Source organism: Phragmites australis, chromosome 7 (assembly GCF_958298935.1).
Source record: "Phragmites australis chromosome 7, lpPhrAust1.1, whole genome shotgun sequence".
NCBI lineage: Eukaryota > Viridiplantae > Streptophyta > Magnoliopsida > Poales > Poaceae > Phragmites > Phragmites australis.
Window position 1 is genome coordinate 21,450,837 of NC_084927.1, and position 22,136 is coordinate 21,472,972.

Consider the following 22,136-nt stretch of genomic DNA (forward strand, 5'->3'; position numbering starts at 1 on the left):
ACTTTAAAGTATAACGTGTTCACATTGTGCTATTGGAATTTGATTCTATGTTTAATTTATTTTTTCATAGAATGATGTGGTATTTATGTATATGTGATGTATTTGTGTATTTCATGACCGAGTTTTACTATCCCATGAAATTGCTTCTCACAATTTTTTTAAGAAAACACTTTGTTTTATATAAAATTTGTTACCTTTGGATAGGTAAAGCAAATTTTATAAAAAAACATTTTTCTCACTCCCTAAATAGAAGAAAAGTATGTCACAAAGAAGAATATTTGTACAGACATGTAGACAACCATATCATTTTTTGTTGGTTCAACAGGCGATTTTTAAATCTTGGAAGGGCGAGATTTATATCTCGCTGGCTGAACAACCAGAACTCATTTTCACAATTTTTTTGAAACGCATATTTCTGTTAAATTTGAAAAAAAAAATCGTAACCGGCAGCCGCATTTCCCGTCCGCCACACCGTCAGTCCAACTTCACGGGTCCAGCACGGGCGGAGCGGGAGAGAAGCGTCCAGACTCCTCAGATCTGGCCCTGCCGTCGGGCCCCGGGGGCGCGCGTGATCCGAGCCGTAGGCGCGGGATCCGACAGCGGCAGGTACGGGCATGGGCCCCGGTGGTGCACGCCCGCTGGCTCGGCGCCACGGTTAAAGCCGAGAGCCGCGCGAGCTCTGCGCTGGTACGTTTCTACTGCTCTAATCCGAATCCCAATCCCCCGTGAGTCCGTGACCGTTCCATTTCAGCTCTCCTCCCTCACCTCACCCTCGTCGCCTCGCCTGCTCCGGAGACGGTTCCAGCGCCCGTCTTACTTGCTAGGTCAGCTTGCTCTGCTCTGCTCTCGTTATCCATCTCTTATCCGATAATGCACTGCATGCCGCGTCGCGTCAGTGATGTGGTGGGAATGGGAACTGGGGAAGAAGGCCATGCCACGCAAGGCGCCGCAGCTATTTTCTGCTGAGCTGTGTGCTTCTCGCGTTACTTCTCAGGCTTTCAGCAATGGGACGACGGCTCGCTAGCCATTGCATCCTGGTTGCTGCATATTTCAGTTAGTGAAGGACTTGAAGTGCCGTAGCTTTCGTGTTTCTGAATGCTTACCCGTCGCTCCGCTCGCACTGTTGAATCTGAGCTGCCAGTGTTTGTTTGCATCGGTATATGAAGGTGGACAAATCTGAGTAATTTTTTAAGAGTAAATTTCATAAAACTACATATACTTCGATAAAATTATCGTAAAATTATATATTTAAACAATAATTTCAAATTTAATGCTAATTTTATTGTAAAACTACAGATATTTTGGTAAATTTATGGTAAAACTACATATTTAAACAATAATTTTATAAAACTACGGATTTAGCGCTAATTTTATCGTAAAACTATAGATTCTAGAGTAGTTGTTCTCAGTCCAGTTAACATGACGACAGGGCCCGCTTGCAGATTCACAGTAGCTGTCAGATCATGAAACAGATTGTCCGAGAATTTATGTGACTGCAAGTGGGGCCCATTCGTCAGGTTAAATCTATAGTTTTACAATAAAATCGGTGCTAAATTTGTAGTTTTGTGAAATTATTGCTTAAATTTGTAATTTTACGATTTGCGATAATTTTACGTAAGTATATGTAGTTTAGTTTTGCAATAAAATCGGTGTTAATTCTATAATTTTGTAAATTTGTTACTTAAATCTATAGTTTTGTGATAATTTTATCAAAGATCTATAGTGTTACGATAAAATTAGAATTAAATCTGTAGTTTTGTGAAACTACTGTTTAATTTGTAGTTTTGCGATTTTATCGAAGTATCTGTAGTTTTACAAAATTTACTCTTTTTTAAAATGCATACTATTCTCCACTGTCCCCAACTTTGGACGGCCATGCAGGTTAGTCAGTTGTCCTGAATTGCTTTATTGTGGTCTCTAAACTCCATCCAAGCCATCAATGGAGGAGAAATGGTCCATTCCATAAGTTTGTCATCATCTGATGAACATTGGAGTGCTTAACATACGCATTGGGGTAATCAATTGCTCGGCATTGTTGATTTATCACTGATTTTTTCAGGGGTTGCCTGAGAATTTATAGTAGTCTATCCTTCAAAAAAAAAAATATAGTAGTCGGGCAGTCATTCAAGAAACATGATCTTCAGCAATTAATTCTCATGACCAGCAGTAGCGTCACTTAGTTGAAAGTTACAAAGAGTCAAACTTTATCCTCTAGTTTTTGTTTACCATTACACATAGGAGTGGTTAGTGTTATGTAGGGAAAACTCTGCTATGCTGCAAATGCCTAAAATATGCAATACGTGCAGCGATAGATGTCTTGCTTACTCTTATTGGTATTCGCTATGTAAGAGGGATACTAGTATTATTACTCTGTCTTTTTAAGGTTCTGTCTTAGTGCAAAAGAGCTTGAGATTATTAGGATAGGGTCATGGGAATTCAAGTGGGGATGACAAAGATCCACATGGAGCTTCCCTCGGAAATGGAAAAGCTTGTCCATTACTATAGCCCTGAATCCTGATATGTGTCATGCACTTGTAATATCCGCATCCATATCCAAATCGGAACAGTTGGTAAATGTTATCGGTCGCAACTGGATGTCTTTTCTTGATCAGGTGGTTGACTGTAATACCACTATCTGTACTTTAAGGAAGTGTAACTGTGTAAGCCAAGGATTGAGGTCATTATTTGGAAAAAAGCTTGATCTCCAGTCACTGATCATCCAGCTTCAAGACTTGAAGCGTCCACTTTCTATTGCTTATTTAAAATTATTACTTTTCACGTACTCGAAACAAAAAAAGAAATCTTGCTTTTAGCCATCGGAAAAGGGGGCCATGGGAGGAGTTATATGGCTTTGTTGACATGGAGATGCCAAACTCCTCTAATGAATGATTATTTTTTATCGACTCATCAGAAAGGATTGTTTCTTTTTTTTAGTGCTACCTGCTAGGATTGCTAGAACTTAGACAAACAGATGTTATCCTTTACATCTGTAGCGCTTGCGTTGAGCTGTACACTTTAGCCAAAAATACTTTGGTTGCTTGGCTTGAACAGTATAGCTATAGCCAACTAATTCAACACCACAAAAGTAGTAGTGCCAGAAACACTTATTTTGGGTAGTTCCTCAGGGTTTCATCTACTGTTTTATAGGATACCTACCTTTGTGACTCTTAAAACTTGTGACTGCATCCTATTTAAGTTTTCAGCTATTCAATTGAATCACACCCTCTTCATCCCCGGGAACTTAGCATGTTCTGATAGTGAACGTTTTATATTTCCAGATTTTAGTGAATACTATACCATTTGGATCTTTACTCTCTATCTGAAAAAAATGGAAGTTTTGGGGAGCTACATAGTTCTTATTGAAAGCAAGTCTTGAAATTTTGACCTTACTCTGAACATTTCGTGGGTTAGAAACATGCTTATCTGACTTTTCATATTTGTGCTGTATGTAAAATCACCTCTGCTCCTTCTCCTTACCGGATTTTTCAGGTCCCAAACATCCAGAGATGGCAGCTTTCACATCTCCAGTTCTCTGCAACTTCATGACCACCCCACAGAACCTGCTGCCTTCACCGAACAACAGCACAAAACAACCCCTGCATCTGAGCTTTTCAAGGAGCATGCCTACACTGCCTGGCTTCAGAGCAGCATCCCGAGACATTCGCGTCGCCGCCGTCTACAAGGTGAAGCTCGTCGGCCCCGAGGGGCAGGAGAGCGTGATCGACGTGCCGGAGGACAGCTACATCTTGGACGCGGCCGAGGAGGCTGGTGTGGACCTGCCTTACTCCTGCCGCGCCGGCGCGTGCTCGACGTGCGCCGGCAAGGTCCTGGAGGGCGCCGTCGACCAGTCGGACCAGTCGTTCCTCGACGACGCTCAGGTCGGTGCCGGGTACGCGCTCACCTGCGTCGCGTACCCGACGTCCAACTGCGTCATCCACACGCACAGGGAGGCTGACCTGTACTGAGCCAGTAGTCCCATGCACGCATCACCCACTTCCATAGCTCCATTCAAATTCAATCTTGAGTGCTTGGCGATGTGATTCGCACTTGTGCTTGTCGTTACAGCTTAGCTAGGACTACTTAATCGTCGTCGCGCACTTGATTTGGCATGAGCAAGCGTACGCTTTTCTTCTTGTCTGATGTCTTTCCCTGTTTATTCTTCATGGATATCTCGGAATCTGACGAGCCTGTCTCGAAGTTGACGGCAGCCCGGTGCTGCACACATCAATCGGTTTCAGTTTCGCTTTCAGGAATGTTGGCGCCGCATTGCGATGCAGGCAGCAGGTGATCACGTCGCCAAAAGGCCGGCCGGTAGCGGGCAATAATTTGGATGCTTTGGCTGCTGCTCAACAGAAACTGAAGGCCGTGTCAGTCACATGAAAACCGAAAAAGGTTCGTGAGATCTTGACATAATGAGGAGGCGCCGATTGCTGGAGGAATGAGGATTCGCGCCTTTTTCTGGACTCTGAATTCGTTGTGATCTTGATTCTTGGCTGGTATATTGTTCATTTGTTGGTTGGTTGATGAAAACTGAAGCTTGAAAAGGATTTTGTGCTTTGTTCTAAAGAAAAGAAGTGGTGGTGCTAGAATGACAGAGTATGCGTGCATGTACCAAGAGGATTCGCGTGTATCTGGACCGGATGTTCGATGAGCGTTAGGTGTGGGAGCGAGTGCCTGTCCATGCTGACTGGGGGAGACAAAAGTCGATGAAACAAAGGACGATGAACTGGCTGAAAGACGATTTGTAGCGTAATGGTGCCGAATCAGATGTGCTTTACCAGATTGTTCCCATGGATCACAAGATTGATTACTCGTTGCGCCACGTAGTGGGTACAATTTGATTACTATTATTGTCTGATATGTCTGATTCAGGTGCATGAACTAAGAACTCAGTACCCTTCGTCAAATCACCTCCTAAAACACAGACTCAAGTCTGACTGACTACAAAGTAGAAGGCTGCGAGTTTGTAGCATAAGCTTCCCTGCCTGCATTACGCCGGACGGATGTAGCATAAAAACAGAACTGAAAATTCTGTACGCATGGTGACCGGCATCATTGAATCATATGTGTTCCTTTCAATTGCACCAAGACATCTATTTCTTCACCCTCCCCCCTCGTACCTTGGTTATCAAGTTCCATGGGTTATATGGGATGGATCTAGCACCAAATAAGAAGAGCTAATCTTACAAAAAAAAATGGATGAATTATTGAATAGACTAAACGAGGCACCGAGGTAGCGAACAAATCGCCAGCTAACTGAATAGAGAAATGTGAATTCGATTGCTCACAAATCAGCAACAGGTAGAACCAGAAAGAAACGAATTCTTGAACAAGGATTCATCCAAGTGAGCTACGGCTCCTTACCAAATCAGATGAGACGATTTAAGTCACAGTCCAATATCAGTTCCGCTCAGTAGAGGGGATCCCAACTCGTTGCAACAATCCCAATCCCAAATCCCGGCTCGGCTCTCACTCGTCGGAGGCGGCGCCGGCACTAGCACATTGATTTGAAATTTAAGCTTATACCATCAATTGTAGTTTCGGTTTTTACCATAATTTATATAATTATTCAGTTTATACCATTGATTTCAAAACTTATTAGGTCAATATCACTAGTTAGACCGAATTAGTGGCATAAACTGAATAAGTTTTTCAGTCCAACCACACCAACATGTGATATAATCCGAAATAATTTTTATGAACTAGTAGCATGAACATACTAATTAAAAAACAATAGCAAAAACCGATATGACAATTGAACAGGTGGCTTATACCATATGGAGTATGCGTAATGGGTAAGGATAGGTAAACAGGTAATACCGTCCCCACACCCTCTTAACTAATGGGTATATCCATCTCATGCCCACTCCAAACGGGTATACCCGTACCTTACTCGTTTGTCACGGGTGCGGATATGGGCAACGGGTATAGGTACCTAGCGCATTCAGACGGTCGGAGTTGTGTGTGCGCAAATGCGACAGCCGGCTAAGAACAGTAGGCCCGATGGGAGTGGCTGTGAGAAGGGAAGTTGGATCCATGCGGAGCCTATGTGAAACGAATGTGAGTATGACACACACAGTATGTGATTGGTTACCCGCATGAATGGATCTTGACTTAGTGGATGCATATAATCTTAGAGAGAAGCGTGTTTGTTTACTCACGTTCCAGTTTGATCCGCCGGATGCAAATGTACACCCGTAGCCTAGCTCGAGAGGGAAGCTCGACGTTGAGGAGGAAGCTATCTTTTGTGACTTCCCTACTCTTTCCCACAGTTTTAAAATCGATCGTCTTCTTCTTCATTGTTCAAGGTTCTGCAATCTACATTGCAAAAATACACAAGTCACACATGTGGCTTAGCAGATATCAATGAAAATTGAGGATTGGAGAAGGGGGAATTGCCGAATTAGGAATCAAATCATCTCACCTTTAGGCTATGGAGTCTGTCCTAGACTCCTAGCGCATGTGGCATGTCTGCTGAAGTGTCGCGTGCACTTGGTCAGGCCATTGAGGTCGGCTACTTGGCTGGTGCCTCTGGTCCTGCTTCTGTTCATAGAGGCACTCAGGCGCAGACAAAGCATGCCCCCATGGCCACGCTGGTATCCAACTCATACTCGCCACTCACAGCTCGCATACAAGCACATCACTATCGGCTGACGGTTGGTCCTGCCACCGCCAGCCAGCACGCATCCCTGTGACAGTTGCGGGCTACGCCGGGCCACCGCTGCGAGCCTGTGGGCTACGTCCCAACCTAGCCAGCTGGCCGCCTGCCACATAACCGTAGTGTCGTCTGGTCCTACAGTTGTTTGCCCGCCTCATTGATGTTGCCGGCTTGTTGCCCACCGACCAACTCTAGCCATAGCTTGCAGGGCGTAAGGCGCTTCGCCAGAGGTCAGAGGGGAGACGTGATGAGATCAAGACCGTCAAGTCTCACAGGAGCGAACCACATAAAGAAGTTTGGGTGTTCAGCCTTATGGGCTCGTGACCTAGGCTAGACTGTGACTAATCGAAATTGAATCTGTCAATCCTCAGTTTATACACATGTATATATCTTATATATACTTTTTTTTTAAAATAATTGATTTTCAGTTGAATACCCATGAATTATAGTAAGTCTGTCTATGCTCTACAGTCTAGCCCGATGGATACAGGCTCCTGCATCCGCTCAAGCAAATAGATCTATTTATCAATATCATAAAATCACTTTTATGTGAATAACTAATTAAAATCTCAATCGTTACATTCACTCATACAACATTAAATTCAATCAACCAAATAAAAATTCTACTCATACTATCTCTCCTCAATATATATACGATATATGAGCAACACTATATGCGGGCAACGTCACACCCACAATGTTGGACGCGCGCTGGGGCCAGTCCACGTGCCGCCTCGTCGGAGCAGAGTCACACGCGCGACCCGAGTCGCGTGATCGCCACCGCCCCATCACCCCGCACCGACGCCCCCTCCCCTGCCTGCCTGCCTTCCCGTGGTCCACCCCGTCACGTCCCGTCCCGCTTCAGGACGCGTCAGCCCCGCTGCCGCCACCGAGAACCCACACGGACCATGGGCCCGGTTCCGGTTTGGGAGAGACCATCCGGAGACCTCTCGGACGACCGTCACGACACGCCTCGCCTTTCCGCTCTATTTTCCGCCCGCCCAACCCATTGTTACCCGTAGTAGCCTCGTCTACGCGCTATTAGTTTCCCCTGAGAAGGGTGCAGCTAGACTCGTGCCGCGCGCGCCCCGCTGGGGGAAATCGAAGCCCCGATCTCAGCAACCGCCCGATCCTACCACGCCGGAAAGGGCACCAGCTGATGCCGAGGAGACACAATACGATACAATACTGGTGGTGTACACGCGACGGGTACAGCCCGGACAGGGCATGGTCGGTGGGGGTCAGGGGCGCCACGCGTCGAGCCAGACGGGACGCGCGCGCAGGTACGAAACAACACCGGGGAGCGGCAGTAGCCGAGTAGCTGCGCGCCGCCTGCTAGTGCTACGGTCTGTTTCACAAGGACTCTCCCGCCCGGGCTCCTCGCGCTTTCGCTTTCGTTCCCTCCTGCCTGTTGCGTGCTATGCTATATGGAGACCGCGTTCTCCACGGCCGCGCGCACGCGCAAGACGGACGCGAGTAACAGCGCTACAGCTAGCACAGGCACACGGCCTGTCAGTTGCCGCCTGGCCAGTCACTGCCATACCCTCCCCGGCCGCTTCTTAAATAGCGCCGAGCCGATCGGGGCCGCCGCGCTTTCCAGAGTCGAGACACAAGCAAGCCCAGCGCGGCAACACATTCTCGCCGCGCAAACACGCGACGGAGAGGCTTCGTTGATCGACGAGGACTCCACCATTGGCGCAAGCCCTTCCTTGTCTGGTTCTCATCAGACTCGGCCAAAGCCTCACCAAGTCATCGGCCGGTCTCGGCCTTTTTCTGGTTGGAGCGAGCTAGTATTTGCGTTCATGGCCGTGGCGGGGCGGTTTGGAAATCAGTGGCCGCCGTATTGCTTCTTCGTCGTCGTGCTCGTCGTCCTGCTGACAGGTGAGCCTTGCAACATGTAAGATTTTTCTCCCCACTGCTAGTTTGAGAGCATGAATTCCCCAGTCACATTTATCCAAATAGTTGCCCAAGCCTAGGGATGAGGGAGAGTGGAGCGAGCGGTCCGTGATTCATTTTAGTTCAACTCATTAGTTATTTTGACTCGATCAAAATAATTAATTAGTTAATTAAGTTAGACTAACGTGGATCCACAAATGTCCATTGGTGCTCTACGTCGTCCATCCCTACCCAAGCCCCAGATGCATTGTGGAGACATTTGGATACATGTGTATTTAGCGTGTGTCATCAACACTCCAATACGCTCCTACTACTGCTGAAATTAATACGATAAGAAGTGTCATTTTCCTATGAAAATTTGAGCTCCTAATTCGGTGATTGAACTCAGTAGCTGAGATTTTGTCTGGATGGGGCTTTTATGTTGTGAATGGTGCTGAATTTGGGTTTCCTTAGCTCATCTGAACTGAACAACAGTCTAAATTAGTGATTGGATTGACCGAGTACATGATCTTTGCATGAAGCTCCTAGCAGTCTGAGTTTGACCTACAAAGCTGATCGGTTGCCATTTAAGCTCAATCAATTGTTTCGTGTTAGCTTCCTATTTGCTTTTGCATATGGGTATTCTTTCACTCCATTCTCCATGTAGTATACATCGCAGCAATAACTTTGGAATGTACTGACTGATGGTACTTTTTCATTACCTGTTTTCTTCTATTTAAATGTTTTTTTTGGTATTTTAAAGGCTTTTTTCCCAATACTTTGCTTCAATAAGAAATAGTTCGTAGAGGCAGCGCATATGTACTTCTTTTTCTAAAAACGGTGTTAGATGATGCGTTATTGCGAAATGGTGGTTATTAGGTGTACTTGCTAGGATTATCTTATCTAAGCCTTTAACGGGTATCTAGTGAGATCACATGGTCCCGAAGTGCTCCATGGCGTAAGGAAGGGGCCGCCCACTACGATGGCATCTCTCAAATCTCAATACTAGCATAAGTTTTTTGTTCGCGTTATTTACTGAAGAAACTAGTTGATTTTCCACCTTTTCGGACCAATTTGACGTGCATCTGATCTGGTTCTGAGCTGTCATGACTTTTCCCGTAAAGTTTGTCTGGAGGGTGTATGCTTCATTCGTATTTCGTAGTCGCCAGCTAAATCTGATGTACCGTTTGATCCGTTGTAGCCGTCGGAAAGAAATAAATAAGAACATGTAGAGTGAAAGGTGTCTGACAACGTACATGGTATTTCATTGGCTTGATTCTCGGTAGGACGCCCCGATCACATGACCACGTGGACCAGAATTCTCATTGGATCGTGCAGTTAACTATGATTTTGTTATGCAGAGATGCAGCATAGATGGACTGTTTATTTTCTTTTTTGCACTTTTGATGAACCCTTACTGGGTTACTGAAAAGAAAAGGCAAAGAAAAATTGTGTGAGTGAGGTGTGCTATGCAGGAACCCACTCGATGGCACGAACTTTTTCACTGTCGCAGAGAAAGATACCTGCTAACTCTGTAAAAATTGCAGATCAGGTGCTAATAAGAACTGAAGGCCTGTCCATCGGCATCAACTACGGGCAGATCGCGGACAACCTCCCCTCCCCGTCCCGGGTGTCATGGCTCCTCCGGTCGATGCAGGTCAGCAAGGTGAAGCTCTACGACGCGGACCCGAGCGTGCTGAGCGCGTTCCTCAACACCGACGTGGAGTTCGTCGTCGGCATCGGCAACGAGAACGTGTCGGCGATGGTGGACCCTGCGGCCGCGCAGGCGTGGATCCAGCAGCACGTGCAGCCGTACCTCCCAAGCACGCGCATCACCTGCATCACCGTCGGGAACGAGGTGTTGAAGGGCAACGACACCGCGCTCAAGGCCAACCTCCTCCCGGCCATGCAGTCCGTGTACCAGGCGTTGACCGCGCTGGGCCTGCAGGGGCGGGTGAACATCACCACGGCGCACTCCCTGGACATCATGGGCAGCTCGTACCCACCATCCGCCGGCGCGTTCCGGCCCGATGTCGTGCCGTACATCCAGCCGCTCCTGAGCTTCCTGTCCATGACCAAGTCCCCGTTCCTGATCAACTGCTACCCGTTCTTCGCGTACAAGGCCGACCCGAGCGGAGTGCCGCTGGAGTACGTCCTCTTCCAGCCCAACGCAGGGGTGACCGATCCCAACACGAAGCTCAACTACGACAACATGCTGTACGCTCAGATAGACTCCGTGTACGCTGCGATCCAAGCGCTGGGGCACACTGACATCGACGTGAAGGTCTCCGAGACCGGGTGGCCGTCCAGGGGCGATCCTGATGAGGTAGGCGCGACATTGGAGTATGCTGGGATCTATATCGGAAACCTCTTGCAGAGGATCGAGATTAAGCAGGGCACGCCGCTGAGGCCGTCGGTGCCTATCGACGTCTACGTCTTTGCGCTGTTTAATGAGAACCTGAAGCCGGGGCCGGCCTCTGAACGGAACTACGGGTTGTTCTACCCTGATGGCACGCCGGTTTACAACGTCGGGCTGCGTGGATACCTTCCACCGATGGATGAATCAGAAGGCACAAGAAAGGTACCATCTTCGGTCTTTCTTTTGTCGAATTCGGCAAATTGGTTACAAACTTTCCGCATGTGATGCGTACATTAAGTTACTGTCTGACTGGAAGGCAAGTTTAATTCCTGCAAACCTTTGCCCCTGACCCTTTTCCATCACATTGCTTTCATACTTTTGACATGGTAGTGACACCGGCAGTGAAATGGCAATAGAACTCTCCACTAACTGTCAAAAAGAGGTTGATGTATCTGCATTGCCGCGCAAAGTTTCCATTGTTTCTAATGAGCAAATCGACCATCATATATTTTCTCTTTTGCATTTCTACTTTAGACAAGAGTTGACAAGTAACCGCATCGCTCTCGTCTTTTGCAGGCGGTTCATTTGTTTGCCCTCATCGCCATTGCATCGATCACTCTCATCTTATCCTGAGAGCATATATTGTTGACCACTGCAGCAAAGTTGATGGAGGAAGTGATGAGCCTGAGGATCTCTTGCTGCTAGGGTTCCACTAGCAGATCACAAGGTAAGAGCGTTATCCTGTATATTCCCACGATCTTCTTGAAATGAAATCCTCGCAAAATTCAGCGATGTGGTTGCTCCTTCGTATCATGGTAGCAGTAGAACTAAAATAGTCCTTTAAACCGACGAATCCTTAACTTGAGCAACTTTTTTTAGGAACATAAAGCTTGTGCAATCAATGATTCTTTTCACCTATCCAGCATACTAATTTGCTGATATATTTGATCAGGGAACCCCCGGAAGCAGAACACTGTCAACAAATACTTTGATCACCACAGACTTATACGGCCAGCCCAGCAGGCAGTTGGAGTGATTTTTTTTTATACCATCCAGGAGCTAAAAATGGCTCCACACTGATAGTGAAGTAGAACTAACTGAAGATTGGAGACGATAGATGGCCAATGTACACTTGGTTTGGTAGAATTCATCTTGATTTATTCTGGAGATGTCTTCTTCATGCAACTGTATAATTTGTGTATCGGACTAAAAGACTGGAGATAAATTCAGGTCAACATTGGCAATTGTTACCTCAGAGCAGATCGTGCTTTTATTTTTCTTCTTTTTTTATTCCGTATAGCCACTTTTTTTAGGGACTTTTTCTTGGAGCCACTAGTAAAACTCTGATGCACATAAACGATGTTGCCGTCAGCGGCAAAAATCTTATTCAAACTTCACGAAACTTGGCTTGTCAAGAGAAATGAGATTTTAGGGTCCATCTTAATTACCACCACACCCTAGGCAACACGTGGAAATTCTTATTTACACACGCGCAAGTTCCCTTGCTCACGTCACCCCTGGGAGGCCCACTTTTTATTTTTGGAATTTTTTCGAAAAAAATTTCTCAAAACTTTTCTCGTTAACTTGTTCGGAAAAATTATCCGGACAAGCTGTCTGAAAAACTTTTCCAAAAAAGGAAATTTTTTCTAAAAATAGAAAGGTAAAAAATTGTTTGAAAGTTGCTACTTCTATAATTGGCGTGCGTGAGTTAGAAATCCCCAGCAACATGAGATCACCAGACATGGCAGCTGGGAAAGCTCGGCTGCAAGAGTGGGAGAAAGCCGGGTAGCCCAACACCCCTGGGCGTCTCAGACGTGGCCGTATCGCGAATCCTACCCACGGGTTGCTGAGTTTTGTTATTTTTATATTTCTAATATTAATACTTAAATAAATAGATCTATGATAGAAAGATTTGTAAAAATATACGTCTACCGTGCTCTTATACGGTGGTTAGATACTTACCGCTCTCTAAGAGTACGGTAAGCACTCGTGCTACCGTAACAGGGTTATACAACGCTGGTACAATGTCTTACCGCCCTCTGATAGGACGGTTACCCTATCCCCTTACCGCCTCATCAGGGGTGGGATAGCCAGCCGTGTAAATAATACAGCGCCACTTTTATTGTTCACAACTGTATTTTCCTCCCTCATATTCTATGTATAAAACAGTAGCCTTCTATTACTCTAAATATTTTAAATTTTTTTTACATATTTTATAATCTATGTGTAACCCATTTTAATTGAATTCACTAAAAATTGTATGTAGAATTTAAACTAAAATTCTTTAAAATGATACTTTTATAACTTTTAACGATTTTTAGGGATCAAATAAAATTACAAAAATCTAGTAAAATTCATAAATATTCTTCGTATGTGATAGACTAATTTTTAAAATTAAAAGTACTATTTTACTTCTAGCGCAGTCAAGGGTGCATATGTTTGAATTCAAATTAAATAAAAAAAAGAATATCATATGAAATGATAAAAATGCATATAAATAAAGTATTACAAAGTAACTCACTTTTTCACCATATAAACTGGGGTTGAAAATAATTTTAGAAAATATTCCTTCATACAAGAAGAATATTAGTGAAATTTACCAGATTTTTAGAAATATATTTATAAGTTTATCATCCAGTATTATATCTAAGTTCACCGGCCCGTGGAAATCTAAAGTTGAATATGCTTGTGGACGGGCGTGTGCTCATTGTCTCCTTAAGTGCAAAGCAGAACGACGACACTTTCAAAGAACATATCCTATGTGTTTGACTGAACTCATGGTTCGTTCATAAATTCCATAAGCCATGCACCATAGACATGCACAAGAGCACACATCCACAGATCCACTATTGCATGCATCTCCATGTTCTACAGTTGGCACCATGTGTTTCTGCCGGCACATTGATGGAATACTTGCGGACGGCGTGAGCTCAACAACAAAGCACCATACCTATGCATCTTATCTTCCTCCATTACCGATCATGGGGCGGCCAGTATGAAGCTAAACCCGGGATTTTCCTTGTGGTTAATAGTCGAAGTGGGTATGCATGCCATGCCATAGATCTGGCCTGCCACGGACTCCTGTCCTGTTCTGACATTCTCTAGGCTGCACGTAACCTCATATTGATGGGGTCAACTTGTTTGCCAGTTGAAGTGGTAGGTAGGTGGTCACCGAATGTTGGGGGTAGATGTCTCAGGCTCCATCAGCCTATGTTCGTAGGCCCTAGACTCAGGATCCTTCCGGAGTCGATATGCTTTGGAGTCGGCTTGGAGCCTCAGCTTCAGAGCATGCGGATCTTTGGAGGTCATTGAGCCCGGTGTCTTGGGGGGAGTCATCGGTCATTCAGAAAGATCTATTAGAGCGGATCCGTCGGTCGCCCTCTGTCTGTCATGAAATGACCTGCATTTAATACCGATCTATTCGGCAACCGACCCGACACCCTGGACAAACGGCGCCGCAACATACGACCAACTGTGGCCACATCACTAGGGTCACTTGCTACCACTGTAGTGCCACAGTCAAATGATGTCATCAGGATAGATTTAGATTTACTAGGCCTAAGCCGTGTATTACCTAGGTGGCCCTAGGTCCCGATTGTCTAATAACAAATTATATCTCTACCCCTGTAGGAGTGGGTATGCATGTACACTTACCCTCTGGAAGATACTATAAATGTAGACCATGGGCACACGGTGGAAAAGAGAGTTCAGTTCATTGAAACATATCTTGATATTACTTTCCTCTTCACTTCTCATACAAGCTTGAGCCACTCCTGTGAGTTAACTCTCACTACACTTTATTTGTGGAAGATATATTCTTCCACCAATAGCTGGCGTCATCCATGGGGAATGACGAATATCTGTAGAAGCACTATAAGAGGTAGGATGACACTAAAGAAAAAGACCACCAGGGCATCGGCCTAAGTAGCTAGCACCGCTGCCACACTTGTGTGGAGGTCCACACGGCAACTGTGAACAAGCACACACTACACCGACACCAGCCCCCCAACAAGGCGGAATGAGGACCCTATGGCCACTGCCGATCCGGCCATGACCCTAGCAACAACTGACGCTAGGGGGCCCTCCGTTTCATAGGCTATCCCGCAGTAGCACAGTGTGGACCTCGCTGCCCCCCAAGGGGTCATGGCTGAGGTCGTATCTATACATGTCGCCACAGCCAACCAACATGCACACGTGGCGGCCCTTCGGGCTTAGCTGGAGGAACTGCAGGTGGCCCTGTGGGCCGCATAGCAACCTACAGATACGAACTACCTGCTTCCAGGACGGCCAACGCTATACTGGCACATGCTCCTGGGGCCAGTAAGGGCTTCGGTGTCGTGGCTCATTGTCCCCGAGCACTACTAAGGGTCAATCTATAGGCAATCGAGCCTCGAGATCGTTGGCACGAGGCTTCGCTTTTAGACCTCGGCCCTCCCCTTCAGGCGGACCTGCAGGCCATGCCTTTCTCAAAGGGATTCCGGACCCCAAAACTACCTAAATCTAAAGACATTTCAGACCCAGCTAAGTTTATTCGTGCATATGCCCTCACCATCGAGGCTAGTGGACGTGGATACGCCACCATGGCCAAGTGCTTCCCTCTCACTTTGGAGGGGTAGCCCTTTGGTGGTTCTAGGCACTGGAGCCCGGGACCATTTACACTTGGGTCCAGCTCCGAAACTCCTACTACAACAACTTTCAGGGTACCTTCGTCGAGTTGGTGACCTTCGAGAGTATGTTCACCGTCAGGCAACAAACAGGCGAAACCCTTTGAGAGTACTTCCAGAGGTTTGCCCAAACCAAGTCCCAGATAAAAAGCATCTCGAAGTCATCGATCATCGACGCTACTACCTAGGGTCTAGCCTCCAGGCCACTCTTCGATCGATTGCATCGATGCCCGGTACGCTTGGTAAGCGCTCTCATGTGCAAGTTCGAGGAGTACGAACGTGCGGAGGAGGAGTGGCTCTGTCGAGGGGTCATGTATGCTACTATGACCCCTACGTCGAGTCTGACAAGCCATCCTCATAAGCAGGTTCCTCACACACCCTGCCATATCCATCGACAAAAAAGGAGCTCCAGGATGCCAAGGACCCCGGATTGTGCCGGCCCCGAAATTAGCAGCAGCGCTGCATCCACAACATCCGAGGGGCTTCAAACCTACCCCATTCTAGGGGCATAGCCGGGGACACTTCGAATCCTTCCCCGGACGACAGGGAGTCCAGGCCTCCAAATCTCCCAAGTAACCCAGCAGCCTCACCCAACCACCCTCCCAACGGTATTTGCCAGTCGGTGGTGGCCACCGTCCCCACACCTTTTCAAAATCTCGCTCGCGCTCTGCGCCTCTCTCACTTGTCAGACATTGACACTTACTCACTCGTTGACAGCCGAGAATGCCGCGGCTCGATCTGGACCACCCCTTCTGCGTCTTCGGCGGCGCCGGCGAGTCCAAGTCGATGGTGGCTTTCGAGACGGCCGCCGCGCTCCCCGGCCCCAACGGCAGCGTCCAGTGCTGTACTGTCAGCGCCAGCGCTCGTGCCGACGACGCGGACGCCCCGGCGGAGTCGGTCCTGCTCCGGGTACCGGATGGCGTCTGCTTGGCCGAGCTGTTTGGCGCCGTGCTGCAGCGGGACGGCTCCACCAAGAGTAGCTCCAACCCCAAAGTGGAGGCCGCGGCGGCAGCACGCAAGGGCGCGCCGAGGGCGAACTCGAGGAGGTTGCCGGCCTGCACGACCAGCAAGACCGCCATCGTCATCGGCGTTCTGCCCGCAGGCAAGATGGTCGTGAAACAGGAGCGTCGCGCTCCCGGCCGCGTCGTCGCCCGCGGCTGGCGCCGGCCGGCGGTAGGGGCCAGGGTCTTTGCGAGCGAGGCCGTGGGGGAGGAGCCCGTGTCCCCGAAGGTGTCGTGCTTTGGTGCCGTACGGTCGGAGAGGCGCGCGACGGCGAACGACGCGCCGCCGGGTAAGAAGCAGGACGAGGAGCGGAGCGGGTGCTGGGCGAGCGTGACGGCCGCGCTTCGTGTCCTATGTTGCAACAACAATACTCGTGAGGGCGAATCGGGCGCGAGCGAGTCGAATTCCAAGGCCTCGGCGCCGGAGTCACCGCCTGTCGCCGTTATGTCGCCGCCGCGCCCGGTTGCGGGGCTGGGAGACGTGAAGCGCCTCGCTTCGCGGCGATGGCCCGGGACCATGGCAGCAGAAGGACGGGTCCCGATTTGAATTCTGCGGGCGTTGCGAGGCAACGCAACGGCGTTGTACGTCCACGGTCGCCGATGCAAACCGAGGTGCTACTCGAAACGGCTTCTGCCCGTTCTAATGTCGTGTGTGAGTTGTGTAACTTTTGTGTTTGTTTGCAAGCTGCACCTCGTACCTTGTGTTATCGATCTTGGACTTTGGTCAATCACTTGTTGATCCCTCGTACCTTGTGTTGCAACTAGTAGTGTTTATCTACCTCGATTCTTAAGACGAAAGCATTGATCAGAAAAGGTCAAAAGGCTTGGCAAACTGGTACTAAAAACTGAAAAAAGTTGTAACTTTATGGGTTCGCACGCGAGACTCCGAAGCCCAAATCAGCAACCCAGAAGGAACCGGCCCAAGATTTCCGTACAATCCAACGGGATCAGCCTGACACGGTCCGCGCCACTTTTTTGGGGTTGCTGCGCCTCCTCCTGACGCCCGCACCAACCATCTGCCGAAGCCGACCGTTGGAATGAACCCACATCGTATAACACCCACCAGCACGAGAAAATTAAAAAGAAAACCCAAATCTCCGGCAGCCACGCCCACGCCCACGCCCCTCCATGACCGTTGCACAGTTCAAACCCCTCAAAACGCAGTAACGCACACTCCCACGTTCTCACTGGTCAAGAAAGCGAAAGGCAAAGCCGCGGTTAGGGACAGAGCACGCCGTGGGACAATGGGCTGCATCACCTCGAAGCTCCTCCCGCCGGGGCCCGGCGGCGACGCCAGGCGCGCCACGGTGCGCGGCCGCGTCGACCACGTCGTTTCCCTCACCTCCACCACCTACGGCGTCCTCGACCTCCACCCCAAGCGCGGCGTTGCCGCTGCCCACGAAGAGAAGGAGCAGCCGCCGCCACCGCAGCAGGACAAGCTGATAAGCAGGGAGTGGAAGCGCGCCAGCACGCGGCCGCCGCCCCTCGTCGTGCCGAACGCCAAGAAGCCGGCGGTGGCGCCAGCGGCCAAGCCAGAGTCCGGCCTGGAGGTGATCAACGCGTGGGAGATCATGGCCGGGCTGGAGGATGCCGACGCCGCGGCCGGATCGCCGGCGAAGAAGCCGTCCAAGCCGGGCCGGTGGTCGCCCGCCAGGGTCCTCGCAATGGCCCTGCCGTCGCCCAAGAGGTCTGCGGCGAGGCGGAAGAACACGCCGGGGAAGGAGAACAGTCCGCTCCAGCGCTGCTCCGTGAATAGCAACAAGCCCGCGCCCGGCGACGTCGACAACGACAGGGTGCTCCGGCCGTACAATTCCATCGATAACTCCAAGCTTTCGATGGCGTCCAAGAGATTCTCCCCCTCGAGCGCTCGGATTGTCAGGAAGCCTGGCCCCGCCGAGACCGGTGGCGGCATGTCGTCGTCTCGGAGGAGCCTGAGCCCGCTGTTCGACCCGGAGCTCCTGGCGTCCATCGAGCGCGAGCTCTCGGAGGAAGGCGCCCACATCAAGCGGATGGAGAAGCCCAAGCACCCGAAGGCGGCGCCGCCGGCGATTGTTGCCGAGGGCAAGTGCCCGCCCGGCGGCGCCGACGCGGTCGTCCTCTACACCACCACGCTCCGCGGCATCCGCAGGACCTTCGAGGAGTGTAACGCGGTGCGCGCGGCGATCGAGGCCCACGACGTGAAGGTGATCGAGCGGGACGTGTCCATGGACTCGGGCTACCGGGAGGAGCTGCGGCTGCTGCTGGGCGGGCGGGAGGTGCGCGTCCCGGCAGTGTTCGTGCGGGGCAGGCACGTCGGCGGGGCTGCCGAGGTGGCGAAGCTGGAGGAGGAGGGCAAGCTGAAGGCGCTGCTCGATGGCCTGCCTCGGGCGCGGGTGTGGTGCGCGGGCTGCGCCGGCGTGCGGTTCGTCATGTGCCGCGACTGCAACGGCAGCCGCAAGGTGCTCGACGCCGAGCGCAAGGAGACGCTCAAGTGCGGCGAGTGCAACGAGAACGGCCTCGTCCGGTGTCCGATCTGCTCGTGATGGAGCGAAATGGTGCGGTGGAGTTGGCGATTGGTTGTATGAAAGTTCTTGTGGGTTGCTGTGTTGCATTGGGTTGATCTACCTGTCTACCCGGCTGGTTTTGATTTTGCTATGCGACATGCTTGTTGCACTCGGCAACAGCTGCCACTGTAATATGAACTGATTCATATTGTTTCGTATGTAATTTAATTCCCTAATTTATTAATTATCTCATCAGCTGCCACTGTAATATGAACTGATTCATATTGTTTCGTATGTAATTTAATTCCCTAATCTATTAATTATCTCATTCTTTTTGTGTTGATGATTTGAGTCTTTGAGGTACATTGGATTTTTATTTTTATTTTTGTCTTTCTGCGTAAGGATGTTTCAACATTTCAGCAAAGTTTCAGTCGCCACAATCTGTCCAGCAACTTTTCAAACCGCGATTTGGATTTTGACATGCAACTATACTCCTTTCCGGCTCAAAAGTGCTTAAACATACAGTGTATTCGAGATTTATATTCGTTACTTTCCAATATTGGAACAAGACAAATGAATATGTTTGCAGCACAATCTCCTTTTGATTTGAGTTGCATCTGAACATAAGCATCGTGACATATTTGGTGAGATGGGTTTTGTAGTACTGGACTTCTGTAGTTCTATTGCTATACATACACCAGACGGTAAGTGGCTACATCCGAATTGCAATTCCAATATGAGATATTTTCATTATTGTAGGCAGCTTTCCCAAATCATCAAGTCATAATCATGAATGGGCTGAACTCCTTTCTGATTTCATTCCTGCTTTAAAGTGCCTTTTGTATTATGAATTGGCGATTTGGCGGCAACATGCCACAAAACCAATGTGTCCTTTTTTCTTAAAAAAATGTTGTTGACATTAGTGACATTCACATAGACATGCTACGGAACTAATTTTTTACATCATGGTAACTTATCTTAGCAGCAGGCGTCCAAGTTCTCGTTTCGCATTTAGTAATGTTTGGTTTAGCCTTTGTTAATGGTAACACTAATGTAATCAGAATGCAATTGTATCGGTAACGGTTTGAAGAAAAGCAGCTTTTGTTTGGTTTGGTTGGGTAACGGTTTTAATTTCGATTACTGTGTTTTGGCTGGGAACAGAGGTACCGTAATGTATTAAGCTAGTACTAACAAGACAATAACATAAGGATAAGACAAAAGCACAACACTTATCCAATGATCAGTTTTTCATTGTATAAATTCAAAATCAGTATTGAATATGTAAAACCCATGGCAAAAATATTTTTTAAGACTACTACTGAATAAGAAAAAGGACCAGTACCCTTCTAGAAACTTTGCATTCTTTTACAAATAAAAAACTAGATAACCTAGTCTCCAAATTTATGACTAGTACACTTTGATGGCATTATCTAAGATAGATGCAATACTATCTCCTCGTTATCAAGCACCAAAGCTGAACAAGTTTGAGAACAATATAGACTCCAGATTAGCATCATATTTCAGAAATGTTACTCAAAGTCGAGCGAGAGCTGACTACAAAATTTGCATACACCAAAGCTGGAGTAACAATTTTTAAAGCTTCAAGAGCAAGGGTGGAAAACAACATTTTCATACATCAAAGCTAAAGTAACAATTTTAAAGCTTGAGATCCAAACATCCTGAATTGTCCCACCTTTTGTTTCTTCCTAGCTTCCCGTCACTTTTTATTTGTTTCTTTGGCAAAAAGAACACATTACCAAATAGTATCAGTTGTCATACTTTTGTACAAACAAATGAAAGGAAATGATGTGTGGTGTGCTAATACAGTCCTCATAAAAAAGGATAAGGAACAATAGACAGATGGATGGTATTAAAATCTCAAAAAGAATGCATAATTTTATGTACCTTTGAACATGTTTAGAATAAATTCCATCCTTAATGATTTTGGGAGCGCGAACATCATGCCCATTAGATTTGACATTTTCATAAACACGCTAGTAACCTTGATAACTTCACCTCCAGTAAATTGAAGCATGCGCAACTCTTCTACTATCTTCTCTCTCAACTTTTGTTGGGGATCCTTGTTCATGGCTTTCTCTTGAATGGCAACCTCATGCTCCATTGTTGTTGCTATTTTTCTAATAGTCATAGTCACAACCTTTAGATTGCCCCTTACTTCATTTACATATCCACAAGAGGGTAACTTGATAAACTCTCCTTCCCTTTCCCATATTTCTTCTGTTTCTTTGAGCTTGATGATGTTGAGTCAGTAGACCGTCTTGGTGTTTATCTAGACATCCTCTTCTCTTCTTCCTCTTTGTTATTACCATATTAAGCAGTAATTTCTTGCTCCATGTTTGTGACACCTTCACCAAGCCCTTTTGCACCTTCACCAATGGCTATATCCCTTCCATATGGTAGCTAATGTTTCATAGTAAGGGAATACAATTCCATATAGGCCATTGACATCAATATGATTCTACAACACAGATTTCACAAGAATTTAAAAGATAACCGATTATAAGACATCTAATTTTCACAAAAGAACATAACAAATTTACCTTACAATGTGTATCATATTGTAGCCTCTCACACTAAAGCATCTTCATATTCTCATCCCAGGAGAAGCCACTTTGATCTAGCATATAATCCAATGCACCATACTTGTCCTAAAATGCCTTACCCTAGACTCAATGTGTGGAACTGCAGATAGTCCAGTATAGGCTTTAGGGTCTTAAGCAGCAAATGGTGCAACTTTAGAACATATATAGTACATGAGTTGAACTTTCTACTAATTGTCTTACCACTTTAGAAGAAAAACTTTTCTAATATTTGATTCTTCAAATGATGAGACAATGTATATTGAGCCACTATCTCCTCTAGGGTCATATTCTATGTGCCCTTCAACCCACCAATGTCTCTAAGTATCTCACATAAAATATAGAAAGTTTTCATATCCATGCGAAGCTAACTAATACATGTGTGGCTATCATGACTGAGTTGGTACAAACGCTCGCTTCTAAGTCTCTATTTTTTTTAATCCTCCTTTCTATTTCCCAACACTTCCACTTATACGCTAGTGCAAATAATACCCTA

General features: G+C 47.4%; 4 protein-coding genes across 4 annotated transcripts; all 4 read left to right on the forward strand.

Moving 5' to 3' along the window:
• Nucleotides 1-665: 665 nt before the first annotated feature.
• LOC133924172 (ferredoxin, root R-B1-like) lies at nucleotides 666-4,133 on the forward strand. Its single transcript, XM_062369593.1, has 2 exons — nucleotides 666-824; nucleotides 3,490-4,133. The coding sequence occupies exon 2, from the start codon at nucleotides 3,507-3,509 to the stop codon at nucleotides 3,963-3,965; it is 459 nt and encodes a 152-aa protein (XP_062225577.1). The 5' UTR covers nucleotides 666-824; nucleotides 3,490-3,506; the 3' UTR covers nucleotides 3,966-4,133.
• A 3,937-nt stretch (nucleotides 4,134-8,070) lies between these two features.
• Nucleotides 8,071-12,147, forward strand: LOC133924173 (glucan endo-1,3-beta-glucosidase 14-like). The gene is made up of 4 exons (XM_062369594.1): nucleotides 8,071-8,539; nucleotides 10,081-11,114; nucleotides 11,469-11,619; nucleotides 11,845-12,147. The coding sequence occupies exons 1-3, from the start codon at nucleotides 8,086-8,088 to the stop codon at nucleotides 11,523-11,525; spliced, it is 1,545 nt and encodes a 514-aa protein (XP_062225578.1). The 5' UTR covers nucleotides 8,071-8,085; the 3' UTR covers nucleotides 11,526-11,619; nucleotides 11,845-12,147.
• Nucleotides 12,148-16,279: 4,132 nt separating this feature from the next.
• Nucleotides 16,280-17,285, forward strand: LOC133923485 (uncharacterized). The gene has a single exon (XM_062368774.1). It carries the CDS (start codon nucleotides 16,280-16,282, stop codon nucleotides 17,102-17,104), a length of 825 nt encoding a protein of 274 aa, XP_062224758.1. The 3' UTR covers nucleotides 17,105-17,285.
• Nucleotides 17,286-17,384: 99 nt separating this feature from the next.
• Nucleotides 17,385-19,292, forward strand: LOC133923484 (uncharacterized). Its single transcript, XM_062368773.1, has one exon. The coding sequence runs from the start codon at nucleotides 17,595-17,597 to the stop codon at nucleotides 19,077-19,079; it is 1,485 nt and encodes a 494-aa protein (XP_062224757.1). The 5' UTR covers nucleotides 17,385-17,594; the 3' UTR covers nucleotides 19,080-19,292.
• The last annotated feature ends 2,844 nt before the right edge of the window (nucleotides 19,293-22,136 follow it).

What these genes read in the sequence shown, in the direction of transcription:
- LOC133924172 (XM_062369593.1), top strand. Translation starts at nt 3,507, where the DNA reads ATGGCAGCTTTCACATCTCCAGTTCTCTGCAACTTCATGACCACCCCA.
- LOC133924173 (XM_062369594.1), top strand. Translation starts at nt 8,086, where the DNA reads ATGGAGACCGCGTTCTCCACGGCCGCGCGCACGCGCAAGACGGACGCG. An exon ending in GCTCGTCGTCCTGCTGACAG is followed by an intron (nt 8,540 to 10,080) that starts GTGAGCCTTGCA and finishes TAAAAATTGCAG; the next exon opens with ATCAGGTGCTAATAAGAACT. An exon ending in AATCAGAAGGCACAAGAAAG is followed by an intron (nt 11,115 to 11,468) that starts GTACCATCTTCG and finishes CGTCTTTTGCAG; the next exon opens with GCGGTTCATTTGTTTGCCCT.
- LOC133923485 (XM_062368774.1), top strand. Translation starts at nt 16,280, where the DNA reads ATGCCGCGGCTCGATCTGGACCACCCCTTCTGCGTCTTCGGCGGCGCC.
- LOC133923484 (XM_062368773.1), top strand. Translation starts at nt 17,595, where the DNA reads ATGAACCCACATCGTATAACACCCACCAGCACGAGAAAATTAAAAAGA.